At 55.6% G+C, this 11,897-nt stretch overlaps 2 protein-coding genes across 2 annotated transcripts; one reads left to right on the top strand and one right to left on the bottom strand.

Moving 5' to 3' along the window:
- The first annotated feature begins 694 nt into the window (after nt 1-694).
- Nucleotides 695-2,980, top strand: CDCA3 (cell division cycle associated 3). Its single transcript, XM_027541182.1, has 6 exons — nt 695-793; nt 1,007-1,181; nt 1,441-1,567; nt 1,772-2,065; nt 2,397-2,500; nt 2,629-2,980. Exons 2-6 carry the CDS (start codon nt 1,062-1,064, stop codon nt 2,779-2,781), a joined length of 798 nt encoding a protein of 265 aa, XP_027396983.1. The 5' UTR covers nt 695-793; nt 1,007-1,061; the 3' UTR covers nt 2,782-2,980.
- Nucleotides 2,981-4,560: 1,580 nt separating this feature from the next.
- GNB3 (G protein subunit beta 3) lies at nt 4,561-11,765 on the bottom strand. Its single transcript, XM_027541175.1, has 10 exons — nt 10,855-11,765; nt 10,532-10,621; nt 10,231-10,269; nt 8,387-8,493; nt 8,224-8,287; nt 7,946-8,108; nt 7,798-7,864; nt 7,507-7,708; nt 5,948-6,164; nt 4,561-5,161 (listed from the first exon to the last, which is right to left on the bottom strand). Exons 2-10 carry the CDS (start codon nt 10,586-10,588, stop codon nt 5,055-5,057), a joined length of 1,023 nt encoding a protein of 340 aa, XP_027396976.1. The 5' UTR covers nt 10,589-10,621; nt 10,855-11,765; the 3' UTR covers nt 4,561-5,054.
- Between the last annotated feature and the right edge of the window lie 132 nt (nt 11,766-11,897).

Genomic DNA, 11,897 nt, shown 5'->3' with positions numbered 1-11,897 from the left:
TCCGCCCTCTGCCCGCCTCTTGACCATCGCCAATGAAAAGCGCTTCTAATGCAATCGATGGTCGAAAGAGCCAATCCCACTCCTCCAGGGCAAAGCGCACGTAGAACAGCGAGGTGGGCCCCGGAGTTTTGCTGCCGAGACTCTGGGACCCTACAGTGCATTCGCGTATCTTCTATTGAAGAGCAGAAACTGATGGTTGTTTAAACCAGTCAATCCCAGAAACTTTCCTGGGAGACCTGTCCAGTGGGAAAATTAAAGGGCAGCTGTAGTCTTGGTATTTGAAAAGGGGCTATCCAATGAGGCGGGGTTCGAGAGGGCTCGTGTTGAGTGATTGCTAACTACGTCGACCAATGAGGATTACTATCTTTCTGGCCTTAGAAAAAAAATGTTCGTAACTCCGTCTCCAGCGGGATATGTAAATAATAGCGTACTAACTCATGATTCTATTTTTTAATAAAATCACTTCATTTGAAACCGAAGGTCTCTTACGCGAAGATTAGCATCCCGCAAAATCTCACAACCGGCAGCCGGGTACGGAACAAAAGTCCCCTTAGCAAGGAGGCGTCACCCCGGCGACTCAAGCCGCTGCCTATTGGCCCCACGGACCCATGATAGACGTTCAGGCAGCCCGATGGCTTCCTTCATTGGAGGCGGGACTCACAGGGACGGCCTATAGGAGCCGGCATCGATTCAGCCAATAGGGTCGGGGCAGGGGCGTGGCGGGAAGTTTGAAACTCAGCTTCGGGAGTTAAGGATTGAGCCACTTTGAACCCAGAGGTGGAATTGGGGCCCGGTAAGGGATTTGAGTAAATTAGTGAATAATTTAGAGGGCCCAGCAGGCCTGAAGGAGTTGCCTTGTCTACTGTATTAGTCATCATCCCCTCAGAGACCTCTGGCCCGGCGGCCAGGCCGTTTCTCAGTGGGGAACGGGGGGAGATCGGGTGGTCTGGAGTCAAAGGTCGAACGTGGTCGCCGTAAGGGCTGAGACCTGAGTCATTTCTTGCAGGCATAACCTCCTCTCCTGGGCCGGGCCCTGCCCCATCCTATTTCTGCTGGTTACGATGGGCTCAGCTAAGAGCGTCCCAGTCACTCCAGCGCGGCCTCCGCCGCACAACAAGCTTCTGGCTCGAGTAGCGGACCCCCGTTCACCCAGCGCCGGCATCCTGCGCACTCCCATCCAGGTACACAGGGGTGGCATGGAGGAGGCAGCGAATCTGTCTCGGTTTCGGAGTCCCTAAGAGAGTCCTAGTCTAAGAGAACTCTCCCTTCCCCCAGTACCCCTCGCCTTTGAGGCCTTATTTTCCATATTCTCAATCCCGGTGAAGTAGGCTGAATATCTGAGGGCCTTTGCAATTCCCGTCTGCAGTATGGATCTAAGGCTACAGACCTGGGAAGGGAGAGTTGAGGGCCCAGACTCGTTTTAGCCTTTGGTCCTGATAGGTAGAGAGCTCCCCACAGCCAAGCCTGCCATCAGGGGAGCAGGTGGAGGGACATAAGCTGGTCCAGGACTCAGATCCCCGCTCCCCTACCCTTGGCATTGCACGGACACCTATGAAGACGAGCGGAGGTAAGTGTTGGGCCCAATGCTGTCATCCTCCTGCTTTGAACCCACGTCTTTCTTTTCTCAACACTTTGCTGTCTCTCAATGACTTCTGTTCTCCCAATCCCTCACTGACCAGGGCGCGAATCCTAAGGCCCATGTATCCCTTCCTCCTTGCTGAATGATTTGTGACAGATGGTCACTATCTCATGTCACTTCTCCCCTCCCCAGATCCCCCAAGTCCACTGGTGAAACAACTGAGTGATGTATTTGAGACCGAAGACCCCAAATTAAGCCTCCCCCCCGAAGTTATTCTGCCCCTAGAGACACCTTCATCTCCTCGACTGGACTTGCCTCTGGGCACCCAGGTTTCTGTTGAAGACCAGGTGCCTCCTGGGAGCCAGACTGAGCTCCCTGCTGAGCAGGTGTTTGCCAAGGAGAAAACAGGACATTCCTCAGAAACGCCTGTGGCCAGCCAGGTCTCAGACAAGCCCTTGCGAGACCCCGAGACTCCTCGATCTTCAGGTACAGAATCTAAGGGCACAGGATGGGGAAGAGCACTCTGGGATAACGTCCACAGATGGACAGAGGAGGAATAACCTGAAAGCCCATAACCTTGGCTGCTTGTTTTAATTCCTTACTCACTTGAGGTTCTATGTGTGTGTGCCTGTGCGTGTATGTGTGTGTGTGTTAATTATGTCGTGTCTGACTCTTTTCGACCCTGTGGACTGTAGCCTGCTGGGCTCCTCTGTCCATGGGATTCTCCAGGCAAGATACTGGAGTGGTTGCCATGCCCTCCTCCAAGGGATCGTCCTGACCCAGGGATCAAACTCGTGTCTCTTGTGTCTCCTGCAAGGTTCTAAGCGCAGCAGGCGGAAAGCAAACAGCAAAGTGCCAGGGAGGTCTCCTCTCACCGTCCTGCAGGATGACAACTCCCCCGGGGCTCTGACCCCACGACAGGTAAAGGGCGAGCGGGTGAAAGCTGTTACTAGGAAATCCAGAGTAATGATGGGGGCCTTTTCCCCACCCAGTCTTCTCTCCCCGAACAGCTTCCTGCCCTCCCTCACCTTGCCCTATGCCTTTTGCAGGGTAAGCAGCCTTCCCTGAGTGAAAACTTTAGGGAGCTAAAGGAAGGGGCCGTTCTGGGAACTGGACGACTTCTGAAAACTGGAGGACGAGCATGGGAGCAAGGCCAGGGTCATGACAAGGAAAACCGGCACTTCCCTTTGGTGGAGAACTAGACCGTGCATGGCCCCAGCACCAGACTCCCCAAGAGCCTGGCCGTGTTCTGGGTCCTCCCACCCCTTCTTGCCCTGGGAGACTGGAAAGGTTCGTTCTCTTAACTCCCCCTAAACTGCCAACCCTGGGACTCAGAGCTTTGTTGGTTTTCTTTGTGTCTGATGTACTTCTGTATATTAAAGCCAGTGATTTTAAGTTATATTTTTAAGTGTTATGCCTAAACTGTGCACTGGGCCTCCTGTCTGCAGAAAGCCTGGAGGGGGCTTGTGTTCCCTGGCCTGACTGTCCCCATGCTGGCACCTCCAAGCCTCATCTACACACCTCCCCTGAATCCCAGGGTTCCCCAGTGTGCTGACCTTGGCCCTTTCCTCTTGCTGTCCCTGGATATTTACTTCTGGGGCCTTTTTTTTTTAAATTGGGGTGTAGTTGCTTTACACTGCTGTGTCAGTTTCTGCTGTGCAACAAAGTGAATCAGCCATACATATACATATATCCCCTCTTCCTTGGATTTTCTTACAATTTAAGTCACCACAGAGCACTGAGTGGAGTTCCCTGTGCTATACAGTAGGTTCTCATTAGTTATCCATTTTAACATTGCTGTTGTTGCTGTTGTTCAGTCGCTAACTCAAGTCTGACTCTTTGCGATCCCATGGACTGCAGCACTCCAGGCTTCCCTGTCCTTTGCTGTTTACTGGAATTTGCTCAAACTCATGTCCGTTGAGTCGGTGATGCCATTCTACCATCTCATCCTCTGTCGTTGCCTTTTCCTCCTACCTTCAATCTTTCCCAGCATCAAGGAAAGTAAGTCAGCTCTTCACATCAGGTGGCCAAAGTATTGGAGCTTCAACTTCAGCCATCAGTCCTTTCAATGAATATTCAGGGTTGATTTCCTTTAGGATTGACTGGTTTGATCCTATACACAGTAGTGTATATATGTCAATCCCAATCTCCCAATTCATCCCACCACCACCCCTTACCCCCATTTCTGGGGCTTCAACTGTCCATCACCCAATTTCTGGTAACACCCAGGTCTCTGTACCTAACCCTCACCTTCATCCGGCTGCCCCAGAGGCACTTCAGAGTCAACTTGTCTGAAGCTGAATGTGTGCTCTTCCCCCAGAGTTACTCCTCCTCCCCTCACCGGGTGAATGACAGCACTCTCCACCCGGTTGCCAAGCCCTAACCTTGGCCATCATCTCAAATCTTCCCCTCCGAATATCCCATATCCTAGCCCTGGGTCACTTCCTCCTGGTGATTCCATATCTTCCTCTCTTTCCCGTCCCTTCCCTCCCTACTCTGTCCTTCCACTCCTGCATGTCTTGCCACCTGCCTCCTGCCTTGTTTACCTCCATTCCCTCGGGGCTCCCCCACCCCCACTTCATCCCTCTACACTACTATGAGGGCGATGTTCCCAAGAAGCATCACTGATTATTACTACTCTGCTCGAAACTCTTGAGTTGTTCCCCATTGCCTATAGCTTTCTATAGACCTTTTGTAATCTGATTCCTTCTCTACATAAACTTTCTGTGCAAACACACTTGTACACACCAAAGGCAGGCGGTGTTGAGCTGTCGTGCAGATCCCACCCCACCCCAGCCACCTTCTCCTCCTGACCCATCTCAGGCCTTGGCCCTGAGGCTTGAATTTCTGCCTCCACTCTCCCTTCTGCCTGCAGCTATCTGGTACCCAACCTCTATCACCACACTTGTAATACTGCATTACTTAAGTGGGACCTGTGTCTTTCCGGAAGAGGAGAGGGTGGGAGACAAACATCACACACATACAAGGCGCTACACTTTATTGCAGGTGCTTGAGGAGAGGCAAGAAGGCAGACAAAGGAGAAAGCATGGGGGCCAGGACCCCAGCTGTGTCAGAGCCATAGTCACGGGGCCGAGCACCCTGTGCCAACCAGGTCTAGACCAAGGTGGTAGCTCTGGGGGAGGAATCCTAGGGCCTGCGGCCTCAGACACGAAGCCTGCTAGGCCTGCCAAGTTAGGGTTAGGGAGGGGTGGGGGTCCATTGTCCTTGCTCACGAAGGGAGAAGCTGTCAGAACCATGGAGAGGGGAGGCCTGGGAGGAGATGGGGCAGTTTCCCTGCCCGTCATGAGTCCCTGATGCTGCCTCCCAAAGGCACGCTCCCCATACTCCCCACTGCCCTCAAAGGGGGAAAGCTGGGGTGTAGAAGAGAAAAGCTCAAAGAAACCTTAAATTGGGCAGGACAGGGGCAGCTGAGTGAATGTCTTCATGGCCTTTTACATCCCCTCGTCCAGCCTCCTCAGTTCCAGATTTTGAGGAAGCTGTCCCAGGAACCGGTGGCCACAGCCATCCCATCAGCTGTGACCCCCAGGCAGCTGACCCTGTTGTCATGGCCAGAGAGGATGCCTTAAGAAAAAGGGAGAGGAGTCAGCCTGGCGGGTGTTAGGGAGCCGGGGTTAGAGGTTAGGGGGGCGGGGCATCTGACTAAATGAGGAAAGCGGATTAGTCCTAAGGGGCGGGGTTTCCCTGGAGGCCAATCTCCCCTCCAGGATCTGGGGTGGGTGAGGGACAGGAGAGTTAGACATGTGTCAGCTGCTGAGAGAAAAGCAAGGGCACCTTGACCGGGAAAACGGGGGAGGAGGGCTTCCAAATGGAGACTGAGGCTCTGAGACGAGTGACTCGGCCAAGGGCACTCGGACAGTAAGCAGTGGAATTAAGGTCTGGATCCTGACTCTCTGGCCAGTGTTCTCTTCCCTGGGCACCCAGCCTCTCCCAAGAGAGGAAGCCACACTATCCGATTCAACTTCAGACCAGGCCAGTCCCAGAGAAGCACCCAGGTTGGGGTCAGGGCCCTCAAGTCACATCCCATCCCCTGGACTCTTGTCACTGCAAAATCCCCAAGGTGGCCCTTCCCTTCCGTGGAGGCCCCTGAAACCCAGCCCTGACTGGACGGCCCAGGTCTACAGGTCTGGGGGTGACCGGAAGGAGCTCCTCTGGCGGGGAGCAGCTGCAGCAGTGAGCCGTGGCGAAGGGCCACTTAGAGCAACTTCGCTTTGAGAGGAGATGGTTCTGGACTGGGAACCAAAGGGACTGGCTCTAGGGGCAGAGCTCAGAGTCAGCCAGTAATGAGGGAGCAGCAGTGAGAGGGTGCCCACAGGGGAGCCCAGGTGGCCACGGCGGGCGGGCTCTTACCCACGCGCTCGCACTTCATGGAGTCCCACACATTGCAGTTGAAGTCGTCGTAGCCTGCGAAGAGCAGGCGGCCGCTGAGCGAGAAGGCCACAGACGTGATGCCACAGATGATGCTCTCGTGGGCGTAGGTGGTCAGCTCCTGGTCAGCCCGCAAGTCAAACAGGCGGCAGGAGGCATCGTCTGAGCCCGTGCAGATGGCCTCTCCATTGGGGAAGAACTGCAGATACAGGTGGCCGGGGTCGGGGTGGGGGGTTGGTGAGGGTCAGGACTCAGACCTGGGCAGCACTCGACCTCTCCTGCCCTCTCCCTGCTCCAGGCCAGTTCCCTCGGCCTCTCTGGCTCCTGCTCCATCCCTTCTGTGGCCTGCCAGCTGCAGCCGGGCTCCCTACACCCTCCCTGGCTCCGCAGTACTGCCACACGGCAGGGGACAGCACGGGGCTGAGGGTGGGTGGGCAGCGTGCCCACGGTCACATTGTCAGAAGGGTGGAGGCTGTCCCAGACGCCAGCATCTCCAGGCCCTGGATCAGTGTGTCAGCACAGGACCAAGTACACAAGCATATCCTGAATCTCATCCTCAGGAAACGTCTCATAACCCGACGGAGGGAAAGTCTACAGAAAACTGGCCTGTACTCGTCCAAAGTGTCAATGTCACCAAAGACAGGAAAAGGGCAAAAAAGGTTTCCAGTTTAAAAGAAACTGAAAAGACAAGGCAAGGAAATGCGACACATGTTCGTGGACAGAGAAAACATTGCTATTTTGGAGATAACTGGTGAAATTGGAATACAGACTGTAGACTAGTATTACATCAATTTAAACTTCCTGATTTTGAGAATTAGACTGCCAGGAATTCCCTAGTGGTCTGGGCGTTAGGACTCTGTTCTTCCACTGCAGGGGGCATGGGGGAACTAAGATCCTGCAAGTCATGCGGCAATAAAATAAAAATAAAAATCACAACATAATAATAGAAGTTTATAAAAGTTAAAAAAAAAAAAGAATTGGACTATGACTATGGAAGAGAATGGCCTTGATTTTAGGAAGTATATATTGAAGTGTGTATATGCTAAGTCACTTCAGTAGTGTCCAACTTTGCGACCCAAGGGACCATAGCCCACCAGGCTCCTCTTTCCATGGGATTCTCCAGGCAAGAATACTGGAGTGGGTTGCCACTTCCTTCTCCAATACACTGAAGTATTCAAGGGCTAAAGGAGGGTGAGGTCTGCAACTTATTGTCAAAGAACCCAGGGAAAAAATTAATAACCAAGAGTATTTATACCTACATTAAGATGGGTGTGTGTCTGTGTGTCTGTCCATCCCTCCCTCCCTCCCTCTACAGAGAGGGAACCAAAAAGCCTATGTGGCAAAGAGGTGACAGTGACTATGGGTGAAGGGCAGACGGGAACTGTTTCTGTTATTCTTGCAACTTTTCTGTGGGTGAAATTATTTTAAAGTGAAAAGTCAGAAGGAAAGGGGCAGGGGGCCATGGGAGGGGATGAAGGCTGAGTTGGGGGTGGGGTGGGGAGGTGGTCCCCGGAGGGCACTGAAGCACAGGGGGGGCTCACGCAGATAGCGTTGATGTCCGACTCGTGGCCGGTGAAAGTCTGCCGGCAGGTCCCCTCCCGCACGTCCCAGAGCTTGGCGCTGGCATCACAGGCCCCCGAGATGAAGAGTCTGAAGTCAGGGGACACGGCCAGGCTCATGCAGTCCCCCGTGTGCCCCACAAACACAGTCTTCTGCTGCCCAGTCTCGATGTCCCACAGGGCACTGCAGGGTGGGGGGACACACTGTCACCCAGCGAGGCCGGCACAGAGGCGCCTCCCCAGCCATCGCACCCACGGGCGCCCGGGCCTCACCACGTGGTGTCCCCGGAGCTGGTCACGATGTTGTTGTCGTCCAGGAAACGGCAGCAGGAGAGATAACCTAGGTCAAGGGGTGGAGGCGGTTAGGACAGGGCCCTGGCTGCCAGGCACAACCCGCAGGTACCCTCTGCCTCTTGCTCACCTGTGTGAGCCGACAGCTCCCGGCTGACCTTGACGTTGCCCTCCCGGGATTTGAGGCTGTAGATGGAACACATGTTGTCCAGCCCCCCACAGGCCACGAAGTTCCCTGACGGGGCGTAGGCACAGGTCATGACCCAGGAGGAGCGCAGCGGGATGGCGTGGACCTGCAGGGGTGGGGTAGCAGGGGCCTGGGCTGAGCTCCCAGGTGGGGGGCACAGGAAGGGCGTGGGATGCCCCCAGGAAGGCGGGTGACAGCGGGGCCGTGGGCTGGCCTGGTACCTTGTTGGTGGTGTATGTGTCCCACACGATCAGCTTTCCATCTTGCGAGGCGCTTACCAACAGCCTGGGCAGAGGAGAGACACACGTGTCTCCCAACCCTCCTTTTCTGCCCGTCTCCCCCTAACCCGCCCCCACCCCCTGGCCCAGGCCTCTTAAGCCTCACTTAGAGTCGGTGGCCCAGTGCATGGCGTAGATCTTGGCCAGGTGTCCCCTTAAGGTCCGCCGTGTCCGCATCTGCACGCGTCCCACGACTTCGAGGCCAGACACCAGCTGCAGGAAGTTAGTTAGCTCAGTTGCTCAGTTGTGTCCAACTATTTGCGACCCCATGGACTGTAGCCCGCCATGCTCCTCTGTCCATGGAACTCTCCAGGCAAGAATACTGGAGTGGGTTGCCATTCCCTTCTCTGGGGGATCTTCCCCACACAGGAACTGAATCCACATCTCCTGCATTGCAGGTAGATTCTTTACCATCTGAGCCACCAGGGAAGCTGAAAGGGGGTGTCAGAAGTCAGGAGGAGTGGACCTCCCTGTGCGTGGTTAGGACTCTGTGCTCCAAATGCAGGCACCATGGGTTCAATCCCTGGTTGGGGAACTAGGATCCTACACGCCACACAGCACAGATAAAAATAAAGAAATCAGGGTGAGCAGGGTGCATGCCTACACGTCAGCGTCTGAGCCAGGATTGTGTGTGAGCTTCTGTTCCATGCCCAGCTTGAAGTTGGGCCTCCAGCCCGACTGAGGGCTGAGAAGTGTAGAGACAGACATGGGCAAGGCCAGGGTGTGTGGCTAAGGGTTTAACCACCACCTCTCCTGGGTGGAGGCGAAGGGGAAGGGGGGTTCCATCACGTAAACACCCCCACCTTGACCAATTCACACTGCCAATGTGAGTCCACCATATATGGACTTGGGATGATATGCACACGTTTGGTCGAACCCAGCCGCTAGGAGCCTGCCCTCACCCGTGGCGGCTGCTCGGCCAGGGCTAAGTGGTATCTAGAGCAGCACCATGGCACTGAACTGCACCCTCCTGAAACTTGGGGTCCTATGCCCCTGAGGCTCCTTTGACCTTCTAGACGTTAGACTGGGGCTCCAGAGTCAAAAGACCTGACTTGCCATTTACTTGCTTTGTTATCTCAGGCAAGTTACTTAACCTCTCTGAGCCCCCTTTTCCATCTGTAAAATGAAGGAAGTTTTTAGCACCAGACTTATGGAGTTGTCAGGAAAATTAAATGAAATTATGTATTTAAGCAAATTAGCCCAGTGCCTGGCTCATGTTCAGTAAATGTTTACCCTTATTATTAACATTTAATTCAATCTAAGATGGCACCAGCTCCAAGAAGAACCATTCTTTTATGGATCACTAAGAAAGAAAAAGTGCTACCGATTATAACTGTAAGGATCATTGTTGGGTGCATCTCAATTTCCAGGATGTCAAAATGTGGGGGGAAAATGCATCCAGGACTGAAAAAGTGCACTATCAGTCAGCTCGTAATTAAGAGTCTTGTCTGGGCTTTTCTCAGTGGTAAAGAATCCACCTGCACACACAGGACATGCAGGTTCAATCCCTGGATTGGGAAGATCCCCTGGAGAAGGAAATGGCAGTATTCTTGCCTGGAGAGTGCCATGGACAAAGGAGCCTCGCTGGCTACAGTCCACAGGGTCGAAAAAGAGTCAGACAGGACTGAGCGACTAAACAACAACAACTAGTCTCCAAGGCTTCTGGTTTAACAGCCCTAGTCCTCTTCATCCTGGCCAGCCAGCCAGGAGGGGTTGGCGCTCTTGTTTTGTGGATGAGGACAGCGTCTGCCTCCCTGGTCTCCTACTCCGGGCCTGGCCCATAGCAGACCTCACAAAATGTTGAATGAATTAATTCATGTCGTTCCTCATTCCAAGGACGCACTGTACTGGAGCTTGGACGCCAAGCTGTGGCTGGTCAGGGGGCTCCCACGCCATCCCCTCCCTTCCATCCCTCCCTTCTGGCCCTGTCGGGGGGTGGCGGGGGCTCACCTCTGCCAGGGTAGTGTCGGCACAGGCTTTCCTGGCATCCTGAGGGGGAAAGCAGACATGGGCGTGGGTAGGGGCAGGGTGTGTGCGCGGGTGTCTAGGTGGGTGGGTTTGGGGCTCTAGGGTTTTGAGGGGTGGGGGGTACATCTCAAATCTGAGCTCCAAGTTCAGGAAGTCTCTGGCCACTTCCAGGTCAGGGATCTCTGAGATGTCAGTCAGGGTGAAGCCAGCCCTTCCCCCGGGAGCCACCCTCGGTTCCTGGTTTTCCCATGTCCCCTGGTGGGATGGAGGGTTGTGGGGTTACTGCGATCTGCTTCTTGAGCTGCTCCGCTTCCTGCCGCAACTGTTCCATCTCCCCCATGGCGGACGGCTTGAGGGGTGGCTCCTTAGTCTCCTGCCGGGGACACAGGGTGTGTGTAGGGGAACCCGCACCAGGCCACATTTGTGTTCCTCATGTCCACACCAGACTCCTCATGGGGGGCTGGAGCCCCCTCCCCACATTGGGCCAGGACTGGGTGGTCTGCACCGCCTCCCCTGCCAGCCCCTCCACATCTGGAGTCCCGGGCCTCCCCCACACCCCCCGCAGCCCCCAGCCCCAGAAGGCAGAGCCAGGCCAGCCCCTCTTACTTGGGCTCTGACTTTAAGCTTCCAGCTCTGGTCCCCAGGCGCCTCCTGGCTCCCTCAGCTGCGACACCCGCCCGTCACCTGCCCCGGCTCTGCTGCCAGAGGAGCTGGCCTGGCCTGGCCCCACTTGGCGGGGGGTGCGGGGGGGTGCAGACAGGGAAGGGTAGGGCCAATGACGACTGTCAGGCAAATGAAATCAGCTGGCGGGTGGCAGCGGGTGGCGGTGGTGGGGGCAGAGGATAGGGAGGGAGGTGTGTGGCTTGTAGAGGGCCTAGGCCCAGCCCAGGGAGGGTGGGAGCAGGAGTGTGGGGCTACAGCAGGGCACAGCGCCACCCCCCCCCCGCACCCACAACAAGCCCTGGAGGGAGGAGGGATGGGATGCTTCCCTGGCCAGTCCCTCTCCAGGCAGAGAGCAGAGCATCAGGCCCCACGGGATTAGAGCAAAGCTGTGAGGATTAAGGGTTGGGTCTGGGAGGGGGCAAAGGAGCAGCCCGACCATGCTCCAGGGTCCCCCCACAGGCCTGGCCCCCCATCGCATGGTGATGATCCTCACCATCAGGGCCTACCTAGCAACCAGCCCAGGAGCCAGAGAGCGAGCGGGAGAGATGGCCCATTGTCAACACCCGAAGTAGTGCTCCCGAGCTCAGGGTGGTGGGGAAGAGGGCTATGGTGGCCGTGGGGAGGTACAGGCAGGAGCTGAGATTAGAAGGCACTGATCTGGATAATCCTTCTTCAGGACAAACCCCAACCAGCTGCCCCCGGGGGCTGATCCTGGGGGGTTGGGAGGAGGAGACCCAAAGAGGAGGAACGGATGGGCCTGGCCCAGCCTTGGGTGCAGAGGACGGCAGTGGAGAGCAAGCCCATGCGCTGCTCGCATCTGGTGTTGGGTCCTCACGACTCGCGGGACTCTGCTGGGGCCGTGAAGGCAAGAAGCAAAGGGATCAGGCTGCCCTAGGTCTCAGCCAAGCTCAGAGAGGGAAGACGCTGGCTTAGAGTAAGAGGCCCGGGAGCAGCTGTCAGGGGTCAGGGTTCATTTGCATAAGGGA

The sequence above is a fragment of the Bos indicus x Bos taurus genome, chromosome 5 (genome assembly GCF_003369695.1).
Source record: "Bos indicus x Bos taurus breed Angus x Brahman F1 hybrid chromosome 5, Bos_hybrid_MaternalHap_v2.0, whole genome shotgun sequence".
Lineage (NCBI taxonomy): Eukaryota > Metazoa > Chordata > Mammalia > Artiodactyla > Bovidae > Bos > Bos indicus x Bos taurus.
This window is presented reverse-complemented; position numbering and strand designations above follow the sequence as displayed.